The sequence below is a fragment of the Thermobia domestica genome, chromosome 16 (assembly GCF_964235325.1).
Source record: "Thermobia domestica chromosome 16, izTheDome1.hap1.1, whole genome shotgun sequence".
Classification (NCBI taxonomy): domain Eukaryota; kingdom Metazoa; phylum Arthropoda; class Insecta; order Zygentoma; family Lepismatidae; genus Thermobia; species Thermobia domestica.
The window spans coordinates 188,161,583-188,177,769 of NC_137469.1; the positions used below are offsets into that span (position 1 = coordinate 188,161,583).

The following is a 16,187-nucleotide window of genomic DNA, read 5'->3' on the forward strand; positions in this document are numbered from 1 at the left end:
TAAAGTTTGTAGCTATTTCCGAATTGTGTGTGTCTAATTGTTGGCTAGAACACGAGCTTAAAAACAAGCGACTGGATTTAAATATAAAGTTTTAAAAAAGTTTGTGCCTCTTAAGACTTCACCAAATTAGCATAAGCATAAGGAGCATTTACTGTTCTTTAAAATATATTTTTATCTGTTTTATTTTATAGAAGATTTTTTTTTTACAATAATGGTTTAATGCGTATACATTCTAAAAGGAATTATTTAGGCTATAATTAACTAAAGCAGGATATTAAGTTACAATTCGTTTCTTTTGTTCTATGTGTCTTTTTAATATATTCTGAAGTTAATGGCATATTGTACTATAAACGATTTGCTTATTTTTTAATCAATGTAGTACTTGAGCTACTCACTGCAGGATCATAAAGAGAGCAGAAAGTTACTAAATCTAGTTACAAAAAATAACTAAATCTGGTTGCCACTGAAATTGGAGTCGCTCAAGTTATATTCGTATCTATTTGAAAAGCAGGCCATTGTCGTGTATAATGGTGCTGCAAAAACACCGCCGCCAATGTCATACTCGTTCTTCTATGTTTGTGGTCTGCTGCCGCTCCTGTGTTGTGTATACAGAACCGGAACTGGTACTGGAACTTGAGTCGAAACAGTAGTCGGAACCGGAACTGGAACAGGAATCGCAATAGGAATATGAACCGGAACAGTTTACGCATTCGTATTTCTACTAAATTGAAACTGCGCATGGGCCACCAAGTGCTCCATAAACCAAGTGTGTGATGTGCGAGAGAGAGCTGCTGCCACTCGTTGCCAAGTAGGACTTTGACCCCTCTTTGAAAAAAACATTTCTTTGTATGTAACTCGGATCACGAATTTGGAACCACGGAGACACTACGAGATCATCTTGACCCATGAAACACCACTTCTTGTCATAGTTTTTGAGATTTCGAACCCTTTACTGTTTTTTGTTACCATATGGTTACAAAATAATCGAACTTGTCTAACGTGAACGTTAATTCAATATTCCGTTGTTGGTCATTGTTACCATATGGCTGCACCTTTCCGCTTCGTACGCTGACTCGTTCTGACACCTTGTAGTGGGTTCGGGTAACTTTATGTGGGAAAGATGTGTTGTGTTTGTTAGTTGAAGCCAGAATTCACAGAGGATGAAGAGGAAATATTCCTGGTTGTTAGGTAAGTAACAGTAATTTTGTTTTGTTGACTTCTAGTTGTTTATAAAACCTAATTGAAAGATTTTAAATTTAATTTTATCAATTATATCAATTTATGAGTACGTTTAGGGTTGTTAAATCTCGTGTAACCATATGGTTACATTGTTCAATGAGGGAATAAAATTATATTATTTATTGAACTGTATTCTTCGCGATTTTATGTACAAGTGTATTTACTGAATTGTTTACATTCATACATGAAAGAAATGCTTTATATGTCTTTACTCTGTGAAATTTTCCATATTACAGTTTGGTTCATCAATTTGTTTCATTAAGGCGTGTCCATTTTCATTTTCGGCTTTCGTAAATCTAGTGAACTGTGATCAGGGGCGTTGTCAGTAAAGTTTTTGTTGGTATTTCACCGTTTCTAATAATACTTTTATATAGGATATCGTTAAATGTAAATGTGTTTTAGGTACAATTTGTGTACCCCTTTTTCTTTTACCCAGATCTATCCTGAACGCTGATCTATGAGAAATAAATTTATAGCTTACTGACTTATTATATTTTTTTTAGTTTGTTCATTTCAGAGTTCAGTTCGTCGTCGGTCAAAATGGATGGTGATGGTATCTCGGTCAATGTGTTTTACGAAAAAGTCTTAAGGAGCAACAGCTGTTATATCCGATTCATCGCAGTTGCCTGACATTGATTCGTCCGAATCCGATGAAGACCTAAGTTCCTCAAGATCAAGATTATGTACCTGACAGTGAGGTATGTTGAATCATTTAGCACCTATATATGTTTATGCATCTCGTAGAAGTATTCTGCTGTTGCAAATTTTCTTCGTGTTGCTGCTAAATTTTAGCATATTATATGCTTGATATTGAATATACATTTCAAAACTACTATTAGAAAGAAAGTGGATAAAAACCCTTCCCTTTTTGTTTCCTACATTTTCACTATTCTCGTCCTTTGGCGTAATATCTATAACTTGCTACTGGTATTTTCAGTAAATTCTATGTAACATAATACAATTTTAAATTACGTTTTTTGAATCCAAATATTCACCAAAATCTATTTCATGTTTGAAGGTTTTACTTCATAAAAAGAAAACCGAAAAATATCTGATTTAGAATAATTTTACCTTTGTTTCTTTTTTCAGAATAATAGCATTCCAAAAGGTCTTACATCTCTACCGGATGACATAACCGATTCTAATGCTGACTCTGAAGTTTCGAAGAAAAAATGCATGTGCCTAGCCATTATCAAACGATTAAACAAACATATAGGGGCAGTGGATAAATCAAATATGCTAACTATAATTTATCGTACAATGAAAGCCAAACATTGGTACCTCAAAATCTTCGGCTACATCCTAGACTTGGCTGTAGTAAACAGCTGACTGATATGCAGGAGAGACCGTAAAATGGTTAGAGAATTACATATACATTTGAAGGTATATCGTTCTGATATTACCTACGAACTTGCTACGTGTGGGAAACCAAAGAGAGGATGGTCCTCTGTAGAATCGACAATAGAACCACAAGGAAAGACAGGTCAACCACTGAAAACTTCGCCCGAGTGATGATACTACAACAGATAATATACCCCACTGGCCTATCCATACGTCTAAAGGAAGGTGCCGGTTTAGAAATATGGTACTAGTCGAATTACGTGCATGAAATGTGATGAAAGGTTGTCTTTTACTTAAATAAAAACAAAAACTGCTTTCTGGTATTCCATTCGTAGAAACTAACTATACTGCTCTAAAATGTTATTATATGGTAAAGAAATATGTCCATATGCACCACATTACAGTGCAAGAAAACATCCAATACCATAACCATTATTTGTAATTTATTTAGTCCAAATAAATACACTGTCATTTTTATACTAACTTGCACGCAAAAAAGTCACCATCATTTCTTGACAAGTGGCTGTAAGTTGTAATTATATGCCCCAGATATTCGATAACATGACTATTTAGGAGCTGTAACACAAAAGTATTGTTTGTAATTGAACACGGTTTAAAATATATTCAGTATTTTGCAACTGGACTCATATATCAATTTACTATCGTACTGCTCTAGTAGAAATGATTTTTACATAACAAGCACACCATATTGACCAATGTTACCATATGGTTACAACTATGAATACAGGCATATTGTACAATGTAACCATATGGTAACAATTCATAACTCGAAGAGTTTTGGCGAGAAAATTTTCAAAATCAGTAGAGATGATATAGAGTGCCTATATATCATCCTGTACAAGTTTGAGATTTTTTGGTCAACTGTAAGTCATAGTGAACAGTAAAGGGATATGAACCGGAACAGTTTACGCATTCGTATTTCTACTAAATTGAAACTACGCATGGGCCACCAAGTGCTCCGTAAACCAAGTGTGTGATGTGCGAGAGAGAGCTGCTGCCACTCGTTGCCAAGTAGGACTTTGACCCCTCTTTCAAAAAAACATTTCTTTGTATGTAACTCGGATCACGAATTTGAAACCACGGAGACACTACGAGATCATCTTGACCCATGAAACACCACTTCTTGTCACAGTTTTTGAGATTTCGAATTCGACACCACCAAATTAATACCGATGTCATATACGCTGATCACGAGCTTGACGGCCCCAGAACTTTTACTTTTTGACAAATAGGACTTTGACCCATAAAACCGCACTTTCGGTTCCCAGATCTGTCACTCGTTGCCAAATAAGATTAAATTTCGACTGTCTTGAAAGAGAATAAATACACCTCTGCTATGTTACATATGTGCTAGAATATATGCTCTGTTAAATAGCGATTAGCAAAGAGAACGAGGTTTTGGGGGCTGGGAAATACGGTCCATGCGAAAATATATCGTAGCCTTAAAAAATCTCAGCATGGAAGGGTTAAAAGGTTGTAAATCCGATCCAATAATAGAGACAGATAATAGATGGAAGGAAATTATTGGGAAATAACTGGTGAAGTGTGAAAAGAGGAGAATTCCGAGAAAACTCACGAGTATCATGGTATCAGTACGTTTTATGGTCTGGGATCGAACGAGGTCCACTCCGCAGCATAAGTATGCGCTCTATCACTAAGCCGCCGTATCCCTACTTTGGAGGAAGCAATGAGATTCTGACAAATGTACCGGCCTAGTAAATATTGTGTGTGATAAACGAAATAGAAGAAGTACAAACGGTCAGAATGTGGAATTAATAGAGTTTTCTTCGTTCGGAAACGTTATTTCAAGGACAATTTTTTGTTGCTCCTTTAATCTGTCATTTAGAACCGACAGTAGTTGACGGAATAATAAAAACAAAAAAATATGTTGACAGAAAGTTCTGTTAGCATTTGATTCAACAGAGAAAGTAACGCATATATTATAAAACTAGTTGAATATACACATGCTTCGCACAGAGACTGTATTTGGAAGTCAACGCCTGTGGGAGTATCACCATTTATCTCAGCGACCGCGAAAAGTATGGATTTGATACTAATATCGGTCATTTTGGGCTATTTTTTTTTTTTTTTTTTTTTTTTTTTACATATTGGGTCTCGGTCTCCACTCCCCGCTGACTCCCGGCCCGCATACTTGAACTTCATCGCTAATTGAAGTGTCACCATTGATTTCAGCGACCGTGAAAACTATGGATTTGACACTAATATCGGTCATTTTGGATTACTTTTAAATATCTTGGTATCTCACCCCCCCTCCGGTGACCCCCGGCCCGGAGCCGAATAGCGTGAATTTGGAAGTTAATGCTACTGGAGTTTCACCATTGATTTCAGCGATCGCGAAAATATGAATTCGACACTAATAGCTGAAGTGGTAACTGATTTGGCTTCGCATTCGGGAGGTTGTGGCTTCGAATCCCGCTGCCTACAATTCTGACTGAGGTTTTCCAGGGTTTCCCTCAGTCGTACCAGGCAAATGCCGGGATGGCACCTACTAAACAGGCCCTCGCCAATACCTTCCTAAATCCTTTCCATTGTTAATGTTGTTGGATATTCAATGCAAAATGGCCTCTGAGCTGTATCTGGTGATTGTTAAATAAATAAATAAATATCGGTCATTTTCTACTACTTTTACATGTCCCGGTAAACACCCCCTGAGACCCCTGGTTCGAAGTTCTACAAAAACGTTTAACTCCGGTCTAGAGCGTGGACCAAGGTATTCGTGACTTAAATTTGGTAACTCTCGGGCAAATTGTTTGGTTCTCAAGCCGGTTCCGGTAAACGCACCCTGAGACCCCACTGTTTCGATTTAAAAAAAAAACTCTTCGTCTTGATCTGGGGCCTGAGCCAAGGTATCCCTGACCAAAATTTGGTAACTCATGGTCCATTCGTCTGGTCCCCAGGCCGCACACAGACAGACAAACACAAAACAAACTCTTTATTTTATTTATATTAGAAGATAGTTTACAAGACAGTATTCAGTATGTACTTTTTATTATAATTGAGGTCATAACGAAAGGAAAATTGTTATATTTGAATAAACAGAAGAAGGACGTAAATATTGCAAAATCTTTTCAATACATTTTCTTTATTATTTTGCTCGAAATTTCTTCGTAGTTTGTTATTAAAATACTTGCCAACATATCCTCATTTTATTGTCCTAATAAACCTATATATGTTGATAGTAAAGTAGTTTAGATTGATCAAGCTCCTGGGCCTAAGTAGGAATGGAGCTACAAGTGGTAGACAAAAGAATTAATTGTTTTATTGCCTAACCACTTTCTTGTCAATATGGTCGTGTTGGCCTTGGGGAGGTTTCTGGGGGAGGTGGTTTTATTACCCTGTTTGTTAGGTGGTTAGATGGGTTCCTGGAAAAGGTTGAGTGTAAGGAGGGATGGAGTAGTTTCTAGAAAAGAGGTTGAAGGACATGTATCACGTGATTTTGATAGGGTTGTTTCTAACAGGTATGCTATGATCAAATTAATTATTCTTTTATTTTTATAGGAAACTTATTCTTATTTGTATTCTTCTAATAAATTAATCGGAACAATTTGTATTGGATCGCGTTCTGAGCAAGCTCCTTATTTATTGGATCGTATCTTTTTTCATTCTTTCGCTTCATTAGAAGCTCATTCTTATTTGCATTCTCTTAATAAATTAGTCGGAACATCTTATTTTACGGATTGCTTGCTAAGCAAGCTCAGAACAGCTACGCTGCGATCCTATGAAGAATGTGAACATATTATGTTTTTCCCAAATCGTATGCTAAAGCATACTCTGCTTATTTATTGGGTCGTTTGCTGTGTAAACTCGTTGTTAAATTTGATTGTGATCATATTAATTAATTTGACCATTTGCATAGCAACTTGTATTTTGATGAATCGTTTTTCATTCGCTTCATTAGAAGCTCATTCTTATTTGTATTTTCCTAATAAATTAGTCGGAGCAAATTGTATTTGCGATCTTATGAAGAATGTGAGCATACTAGAAGAGCTCATTGTTATAAATTGGAGGGAATAAACTTTATTCATGCGGGATACATTGTGGATTCTCCGTCTAAAAGACGTCGTGTATAAAATATGTATACTGCGGTACGATAAGCAATGCTGGTACATATACAGAGCGTGGTTTTTGTACGTCTTTCGCTGGTGAACTTAAGACATGAACTGAACTTTTCGCGCGCTTTTGGAAACTCGTTGGGCAAGAGGGAAAGATGGCGTTGTCGGGTAACAGGTGCGTGTTAAAACATGAAGACAAATACAAAGGAAAACCGACGACGCGTTTAGTACACATCACAGAGTGCCGACAGAGTAATAAAAACAAGTTTGGCGTCAGGGTAGTTGAACACAAGATATTGTTGACGGGGAATACAAAGAAGATTAAGGTTGCGGTCGATAAACATCACAGAATACCGACAGAGTAATAAAAAACAAGTTTAATAACATGGTAAATGAAAATAAAACATTGTCGAGGAGGAATACAAAACAAGTTTGGCACCGCATTAGGTGAACACAACACATTGTCAATGGTGAATACAAAGAAGATTAAGGTTGTGGTAGATAAACATCACAGAATACCGAGAGAGTAATAAAAAACAACTTTAATGGTATAGGAAATGAAAATAAAACATTGTCGACGAGGAATACAAAAGAAGTTTGCCACCACGAATGGTGGTACATGACGCGACACTGAACGGAATTACAAAAGAACCGTTGATCCTGTTGAAACATGAAGCGGCACTGAATACAATAGAAGATTGTCACATTGAAATGATACCGAATGAAAACACAAAAGAAGTTTTGCAGTATGAATTGTGTTGACACTTTTCTTTGTACGTAGATAACATTTTTAAGTGATTAGTACAGGATATGAATAACATTATTGAGGGAATACCGTTGTAAGATGTGAATGATCGTGGCACAATGTAAATAATATTGACGATGTTGTTTCAAAAGAATGTTTGATCAATAAATGATACATGACAACATAAATGAAATGTAAGTATGTTTTCTCCGTCCCTTATACCTATTGAAAGTTGTATAGAGAATTGGGAAAGTACATCTGAAAATATTTTAAATGATGTAAGGGGAGTGTTTTAAAGTACCACGTGATGTGACGTCGACATAAGTTTTCCTTATATATGGGGTATGATGAGAAGACGGGTATAGTATCATCATGGATTCGTCTGCCAGTACAGTACAACGAGAAATTCAACTTTGCAACGAAGTAGAATGGGATTCTTCATTTGACTATGTTGAATCTCCCAACAAAAAGTTCAAATTGAATAGAGAATCTCCGGACTTGTTTATTGATGAAGAAACTTGCTATTTTTCACCGGCTTCTCCAGATGTTATTATAGAGGAAGAAACTTGCTCACCGGCTTCTCCAGATGTTATTATAGAGGAAGAAACTTGCTCACCGGCTTCTCCAGATGTTATTATAGAGGAAGAAATCATTGATTTAAGAGAAGAGCCAATACTAATTCCAACTTCGCCCGTTGGATCAAGAACAACTTCACCAGTACCAGTAACAGGAACACCGGAGCAAAAGTTTCAAGTTCCAGCGATAAAGTGGACACTTGCAGAAGAAGAACAAGAAGAAAGATCAACATCTCCTGATTTATTTAATGAGGAAGAGGAGGAAGAAATTTGTAAGCTATTCAGTGAGATAGAAGAGTGCAAACCCAGCACGCCATCACCAAGTGTTTCACCGTTGGACTTTCCATCTTCACCCCAAAAGGTCCCACTGGATTTGGGTGTGCAAACGAAACAGTACCAGTGCGAGTGTAGTAGTGACTTTGTAAGTGAAACATGTGTTAAAGATAGTATTTTAAAGTGGGAACCGAATACAGTTTTACTTTGCCCTGGTTGTACCCTAAATTTTTTCAATCAGTTCGATCACAGGTGCCTTCTTGTGAATATATTAACTCTCGAAGCAGAAGCATGGAAAATTATGACCAGCAAAAATGTGAGAGACAATGTGTATGAAAATTATGTGAAATCGCATTCTGCTAACAAAAGAAGTGAACATTTATTTCATGAAAACTATGACACCTTATTAAAGAACCCAAATTATATTGAAGGACTAGTAAACATTTTATTAGAAAAAGATAGAAACGCTGCAAAGTGATTTCTTTTTTGTACATATATATAATCTGTATATATTATTTTCTATGTCTGTGTGTGTTTGTACATATATATATATATATTATTTTCTATACTTGTTTGCTTGTATATATCTTTATCTCCAAATAAATATATACGAATTTCATTTCTTCATTTTTATTTAATAAAAGAAACTTTCCTAAATAAAAGGTATCATTGACATTTTACAAGGTGAAACTCATTTAGGGTTTCTATCGTTTAAAATTGGTATTTGATGAGTGTTTTATATTTTTCTTGATTTTACTAATACTTTGAAGTATTTAAAGGTTTGATGAGTATTTTACAATTTTGCGATTTTGAAACATAGATCCTCAAAGTTTGTATAACAAACAAACATACCTTGAATAAGAAGAGTTTATGTAACGAAAGATCCACATAAATAAATAAGAACGAATTTGTGCAACAAATATTTGATGAATTACACTCTATGACTATTGTGTTAAGAAAAGTAAGCAGACTTTCTGCAAGAATTTTTATTATATTCACAATCATAGATTGTTCAGAGTTCCACAGAAACTTTTTAATATATTCACAATAAAAAAATTAACACCGACTTTGCAATGAGAAAGGATTTTCTAAGTTCACACTTAAGTGTCCTTAGTATTTTACATAGTAATTATTTAACACTACATAACTATGTTGGTGTAAGAGTATTACGGTAAGTAAAAGAAATAATAAAATAAGAAGATTGTTTATCGCATTCTTAATACGTTCACACAAAGTGTTCGAGTAAACGTTCACACAAAGTGTTCGAGTAAATAATTACGAGATATTAAATAATACAAGAGAATAAAAAATTCAGTAATATTATAGTATGATTTATATACTTACCTTACAAATACAATAAGTTTTCACATAAATGTGATATAAAATGCAGAAACTGATTTTACAAACGCGAATCATAACATGAAGAAGAAAGTTTTTACATACATGTAATATAAAATGCAGAAACTAATTTTACAAACGCGAATTATAACTTGCAGAAAGTGTTTTACATACAAACATCATAACATGCAGAAAGTGTTTTTACTAACGCGAATCATAAAATGCAGAAAATGTTTTACATACAAGCATCATAACGTGTAGAAAGTGTTTTTACAAACGCCAATCATAACATGCAGAAAATGCTTTACATACAAGCATCATAACATGCAGAAAGTGTTTTACATACAAGCATCATAACATGCACAAGGTGTTTTACATACAAACATCATAACATGCAGAAACTGTTTTTACAACCGTGAATCACAACATGCAGAAAATGTTTTACATACAAGCATCATAACACGTAGAAAGTGTTTTTACAAAAGCAAATCATAACATGCTGAAAATGTTTTACATACAAGCATCATAACATGCAGAAAATGTTTTTACAAACGCAAATCATAACATGCAGAAAATATTTTACATACAAGCATCATAACATGCAGAAAAATGTTTTTACAAACGCGAATCATAACATGCAGAATGTGTTTTACATACAACCATCATAACATGCAGAAAGTGTTTTTACAAACGCGAATCATAACATGCAGAAAATGTTTTACATACAAGCATCATAACATGCAGAAAATGTTTTACATACAAGCATCATAACATGCAGAAAGTTTTTCACATACATGTGCTATAAATGTCGAAAAGTGTTTTCAAAAGAAATAATTAACACGGAACTTCTATTGAAGTGATTGAACAAAATTAAAACTAAAAATGCAACTTACGAAAATGAAATTGTAGCTTTCAAAATTAAAAATGCAAGTTGTCAAAACTTAAATGCAACTTGTGAAAAAAATTAAAATGTAACTTGCAAAAATGAAAATGCAAGTTGTCAAATAAAATGCAACTTGTCAAAATGAAAATGCAAGTTGTCAAAACTAAAATGCAGCTTGTCAAAATGAAAATACAAATTTAAAAAACAAAATAGAGAACCCTAAACTAAAAATGTGAAGTTTTTGACATGCATGCAATATAAAAGTGTACAAACAAATTTTAGGCACGCGGATCATAACATACGGATTTTTTTGTTATATGCACATGTTAAAGTTTCATATGCACATGATAAAGTTTTTAGTTGAATGAAATAATTTTCACAGAATATTTTAAGTACGATAATGTAAAACGCAAAAGAAAGTTTTAAAATCATACATCTAAGGAAAAAATAAAAACATGAAAACAAGTAATATACAGTGTTAAAATTTTATTTACAAATTACAATAAGATATAGATATATATAGTTTACATACAGATACATTTGTGATTTTAACATTCCTTGATATATTGTTTAATACAATCTATATTTATATTAGTATATGTACAATTACATATTGGCCAGTTTAATGCTGAAAGTTTTTTATCACTTGTTTTTGTTAATTTATACATATTGTCTTTATTATTATTTTGCAATTGATTAGCCGAAGAGTTTTTATTTTCCATTATTACTATTTTTGTGCATATTATAATGTAAATCTTTTTGTAAGAATAACTCTGTAATTAACTGAATGTTATCTTTGTTTAATAAAATGTTATATAATGTATATGTAAAGGTCCAATCATCAATTTCAGTATCACAATGCACTGTTGCAAAATCTTCATATAAGTCATCAAAAGTTTGTGTGCTCACCATTCTACGCCATGCATTATAGCATAACATATCATAGTCTAAAGTAATACACTCATGTTCATTTAAATTTGCACGATTTTGAAAACACCCGTAACACAAAAGTTCTCGCTGTGGTTTCCAACGGTCAATACATAATAACACACATTGTTCATCTATAGAAAAAGAAGAGCACCGATATTCGCAATAATTGTATGTATTTAGGAAACGACATTGGTACTCACAGTATGGATTGTTGATAACATTTTTATCGTGTTGAAGATATGCTTCTCTTAAATCAGAAATATGATAATCATTAAATGTAATCTCCTGATATGTATAGTTAAATTTGTTTATAAGATGGGGAATAATGTTTACGTCTATATATTTCACATGGATTTTTAGATATTGTTTTAATATTTCTTTGCGTGTTGATTTCTTAATTAGGAAATTCCACACAGTAGTATTTAATTCTTCATCACTTTCACTTACACATTTATGCTCAGTTTCTTTTTCACTACGAATTGCACAACTTTCACAAAGTAATGGTTCAGAAAGTTTATATTTTTCTAGTAACTGTTTTACACAAACTTCATTTACTTCATTAGGAGTACAACCACACTTCACATCATTGAATATCAGAATGTCATTAGAAATTGTGTTTTGATTTACCACTACTACTTCCTCTTCAAAGGGTATTTCATTCGGGTATCTGAAATTTCGTCTATACACAGTATCGTCTATGGTAATTTCTTGTGTTGGATAAATTATCCTATATCTTTCAGCGTCTTCTTCAGGAATGTCAGGATCATTTGGTTGTACAAGAATAATTTTCTTGTGTTTTTCAAGTTCAAAACGTTTTTCACGTGGTGAAATGTACTTTACATGTTTACTTTGCGATAAGGAAAGATTGGTTTCAATTTCATCTTTCCTTTTCTTGTTATGAAAAGAAGAATATGTTCTTAATTGTTTAACATTATGCAGGTCTTTATTTATTTCTCGCTTTGCAACTGCTGAAACATCTACCTTTTGACTGTACATCTTAACAACGTATCACCCACTTTATTTGTGTTAGTACAAGTACACGCATGCGCAGGATTTATAGTGCAAAGGTAGGGGATGCGCGAAACAAACGCGCAGAATTAAGTATGAATATTTTAAAAGTTTTTTTTTCAATTACAATATTTGTTTACGTATTGAATTAGGTTCTGTGTATTTTAAATATCAAAAATATTTAATTTGATACGTCAGACTAACTCCACTTTTATTTTGATTGAATATAATAATAACTTAAGAATAACATTAATTATATACATGATCTTATGAAAATATAGTGTGAGAAAGCATGATTTTATTCATACAGATTTAATTGGATGACAATTCAGGATTTGGATGTTACAGTACTATATCCATTTGTAATGTTTCATGATACAGCACATATACACAAAGTAAAGAAATATGCATGTAACAGTAGACATATACGTGTAACCGTTGACTTATGTTTGGCTTATGTTGCACATGTAAGGAAGAAGGTATCATTGAATGCACACATTGTGACGTCCAGCATGTCTTAACAGACACATATTGTACCCCAGAACTTCATAAAGCGTTAAAGAGTGGATATAAAATTCTGCAAATTATTGAAAAATGGGAATTTGAACTGTTCGGTTCTGAGCTCAGTCATTTAAATATTTTTCTTTAAATATAGCAGGAATCTTTAAGATTTTTTACCTCATGTCAAATCAAAGGAGACAAAGAAAAATACAAGAATGAGTATCATGTATATAAAGGAATAGAATTAATGGAAGATAACATTAGGACGAACCCATGCATGAAACATAATGGAAAAACAATCTACACGTCTATGTACGGATAATGGACATAACGATCAGACTTACTGCAAAACAAAAGATTTTGTTTTACTTGCTGTTAACGCAACGCCATGCTACGGGTGTGAGGGTAAACATATGTAAACTTACTGCAGGCAGCATTCCTGCATTTTGGCTGTGTACCGACTATTGTGTTGAAAAGTTGCAAGTCCGCAAAGATATTGTTAATCTGTACTGTGTGGGCTTCTTTCGTCAAGACAATATGCTGAAAGCTACGTGTGAAAAAAAATTAGTGAATTTGTGTTTGCAGGGAAGACTACGGGATTAACTGCTGATGATTTCGACGAGTTAATGGGTGTTTTTTGGGGTTAGTACGAGTTTTGCACCAGAACATAGTATATGTTCTACATTGTATGGTACAGGAACTCGGGATTACTTTCGCATTGTTAATAGTAGAACTAGGCACTATCCTTATTTTGGTCTGCGTGGAAAGGAAGTTACCATTGAATGTATGCACACTAGTGGTATCGAAGACCCGCAAACATATGTTCGCTCATTATTCGAATTTGTACAAGAATGTACGCTAAATGACGTCAATGATGATATGTTTATCGGTATTACTATTGAAAGTTCGCGTCAAAATTAAACAAACGATTTACATGACATGACATCCTAAAAAAGGAATTGAACCCCGATATGTCGTTCCATATAGTTGAAAATTTTTTAAATACTAATGAACATTTGGAAAGAAGGGAGATCCACATTGTTAATCCATGCAAGGGAAAGGGTCGAACCCATGGACCAGCCAAATATGAAGATTATGCAGGGCTTTGGAAAAGTGTTCCACCCCAATGAAGAAACAATGTATATTGTCATCCTCGGAATGGGTAAGACTGATCAACGTCGTAACTGCATGTACAAATTAAAGAATCATCCTGAGCTAGTATTAAAACAGACTAAGGATTTGTGCATTGATCCCAATGTTAGTATTGACCATTAACATGGTTGTACTATTGCAGATGCGAAGAAGTTCGAAAACAAACTAACCTCTGAACACCAGATGATCATTTATGAAAAGAACAAATGAGATAAGAGTATAATATATCCGTGAATTAAAGATGGCAACAAAATTTACACCTTGTATGAGAACCAATTGATAACTAACATACATAAACGTTTGGAACCCAATCTTTTTGTGGTTATTGTTTGTAGGATCTTAAATGTATTATAGTGAATATCTTACTATCACTTATTTCCCAAATATTTCTAGCAGAAGCGTATCTTTCAATATTTTAAATTGGGTTGTACATAGTTTTCATTTTGTATTGGTGTTAATCAGTTTTTTGCAGCATTTACTACTTTCTTTTCATCATTATCAAAACATATGCTTAAAATTATCGCACTATACCCAACTATGCAATAACTATTGTCAACTTTCTTAGAGAATTACAGCAGTTAGATTCATTTGTTATCAGTTTTTACGCTCACAGAAGAAATCAAGTCATACCAAATCCTTTTTACACTTTGTATGTGTCATACGCCTACAGAGGAGTAACATTTTCATCCATACGTCTATTATTTCTTCATATTTCTCAATCACAAACACTATCACTATCACTATAGTTTTTATTCCAAATTAAGAATTTCTTAAAATCTTTCTGCAAGAATATTTCTATCAGTTGATTAGGAAATGTATTATTATGAATGGCATCATCATATATATGAAAAAACTGTTCTAATTTATTAAAAGTATTGTCGTGCATCTTTTGAAACTCATACGAAATTTCATCCTGTATATCAATGTCCATAACAACACTTAGTACTTTTGTTTTCAATATATTTTTATCTAACAGAATACAGTCATGGTTTATTGCGTCTTTTAATCCACGTGCACATCCACTGCAAAGAAGCATACTTCTTCTTTTAGATTCCCACAGTTGAAACGCATTTATTAAGCACTGAGTGATTATGCGAATGTTATCGCAGAAACAAAGCCTTACGTTTTCAGCATTAGACATTTTTCAGCTCGGATTTTCAACAGTTTTGAAAATATTGTTGTTTTTATGTATTTCTGTAAAACACTAGGCACAAATATTTTCACTGCCCACCATACGAAGAAGAAATCTTTTTTCATCGACTACAACAGCACAATATTATTTATATCTACCTTTGTTAACTCGGGTTTTTATACGTTTCACCGTGGGATGTATTGTATTATTTGGATTAACCAATGAAAACAGGTTTGAACAAGTTTAAGGTAGACCTGAAACTCATAGTTTCCACCCCCATTAGTTTTAGCTGGTATTCTTTTTTGATTATGAAGTGATTCTTATATTCAAATTAACTTGAATATTTCATCTTTGCATCAGTTTTTTTACAACAAAGTCACCCATCCCGTTTACCCGCGCTTGCTTGAATTTCTATATACTGACATTTAGATTAATAATTAGAAACCACGATACCTGAACACCAATAGATCCTTTGCATGTGTTTGTTTTAATTAGACTATTGGATTCCAACGCAATGTGACAGTTTGACATGATCCATAAATAATCCCTTTAAAAGTTAAAGGGAAGATTTTAACAATGTTTACTAGATTTTCCGATTCTTAAGTAGTCCTTTGCTCTTGTTATTTTCCAATAATGATTATCTTAAGCTGTATCTAATTATCATTTTCTTACTTTTGACCATTCTTAAGTCTCTCTCTCATGCTGAGTTTCCTACTTTGTCCACACTCGTCCTATCCTATTACCCATTGAAGCCTTAGCGGTTTACTCCCCTTTCTATTTGCTTTTGGTATTGCTTTTGATTTGGTTCCCGCGTAAAATTCAACAGAGTTGACACCGGGATGGGGTTAGTTGGTCTACAACAAAACATTACCTAAAATAATACTGGTCATAGGCAAGATCAAATGGGACTAATAAATTGTTTAAGAATCTGAGAAGTGAACTTTGTGCCGGACAATATTTTGTTCGTATCTTTTCT

The 16,187-nt window shown here is 33.6% G+C and overlaps 1 protein-coding gene across 1 annotated transcript in view; it reads right to left on the minus strand.

The window, feature by feature from the left end:
* Positions 1-14,074: 14,074 nt before the first annotated feature.
* Positions 14,075-16,187, minus strand: part of LOC145672727 (uncharacterized) — a 139,935-nt gene continuing 137,822 nt past the window's right edge. The window contains exon 9 of the mRNA XM_081741903.1: positions 14,075-14,111. Coding sequence (XP_081598029.1) covers positions 14,075-14,111 — 37 coding nt within the window. The remainder of the gene's footprint in view (positions 14,112-16,187) is intronic.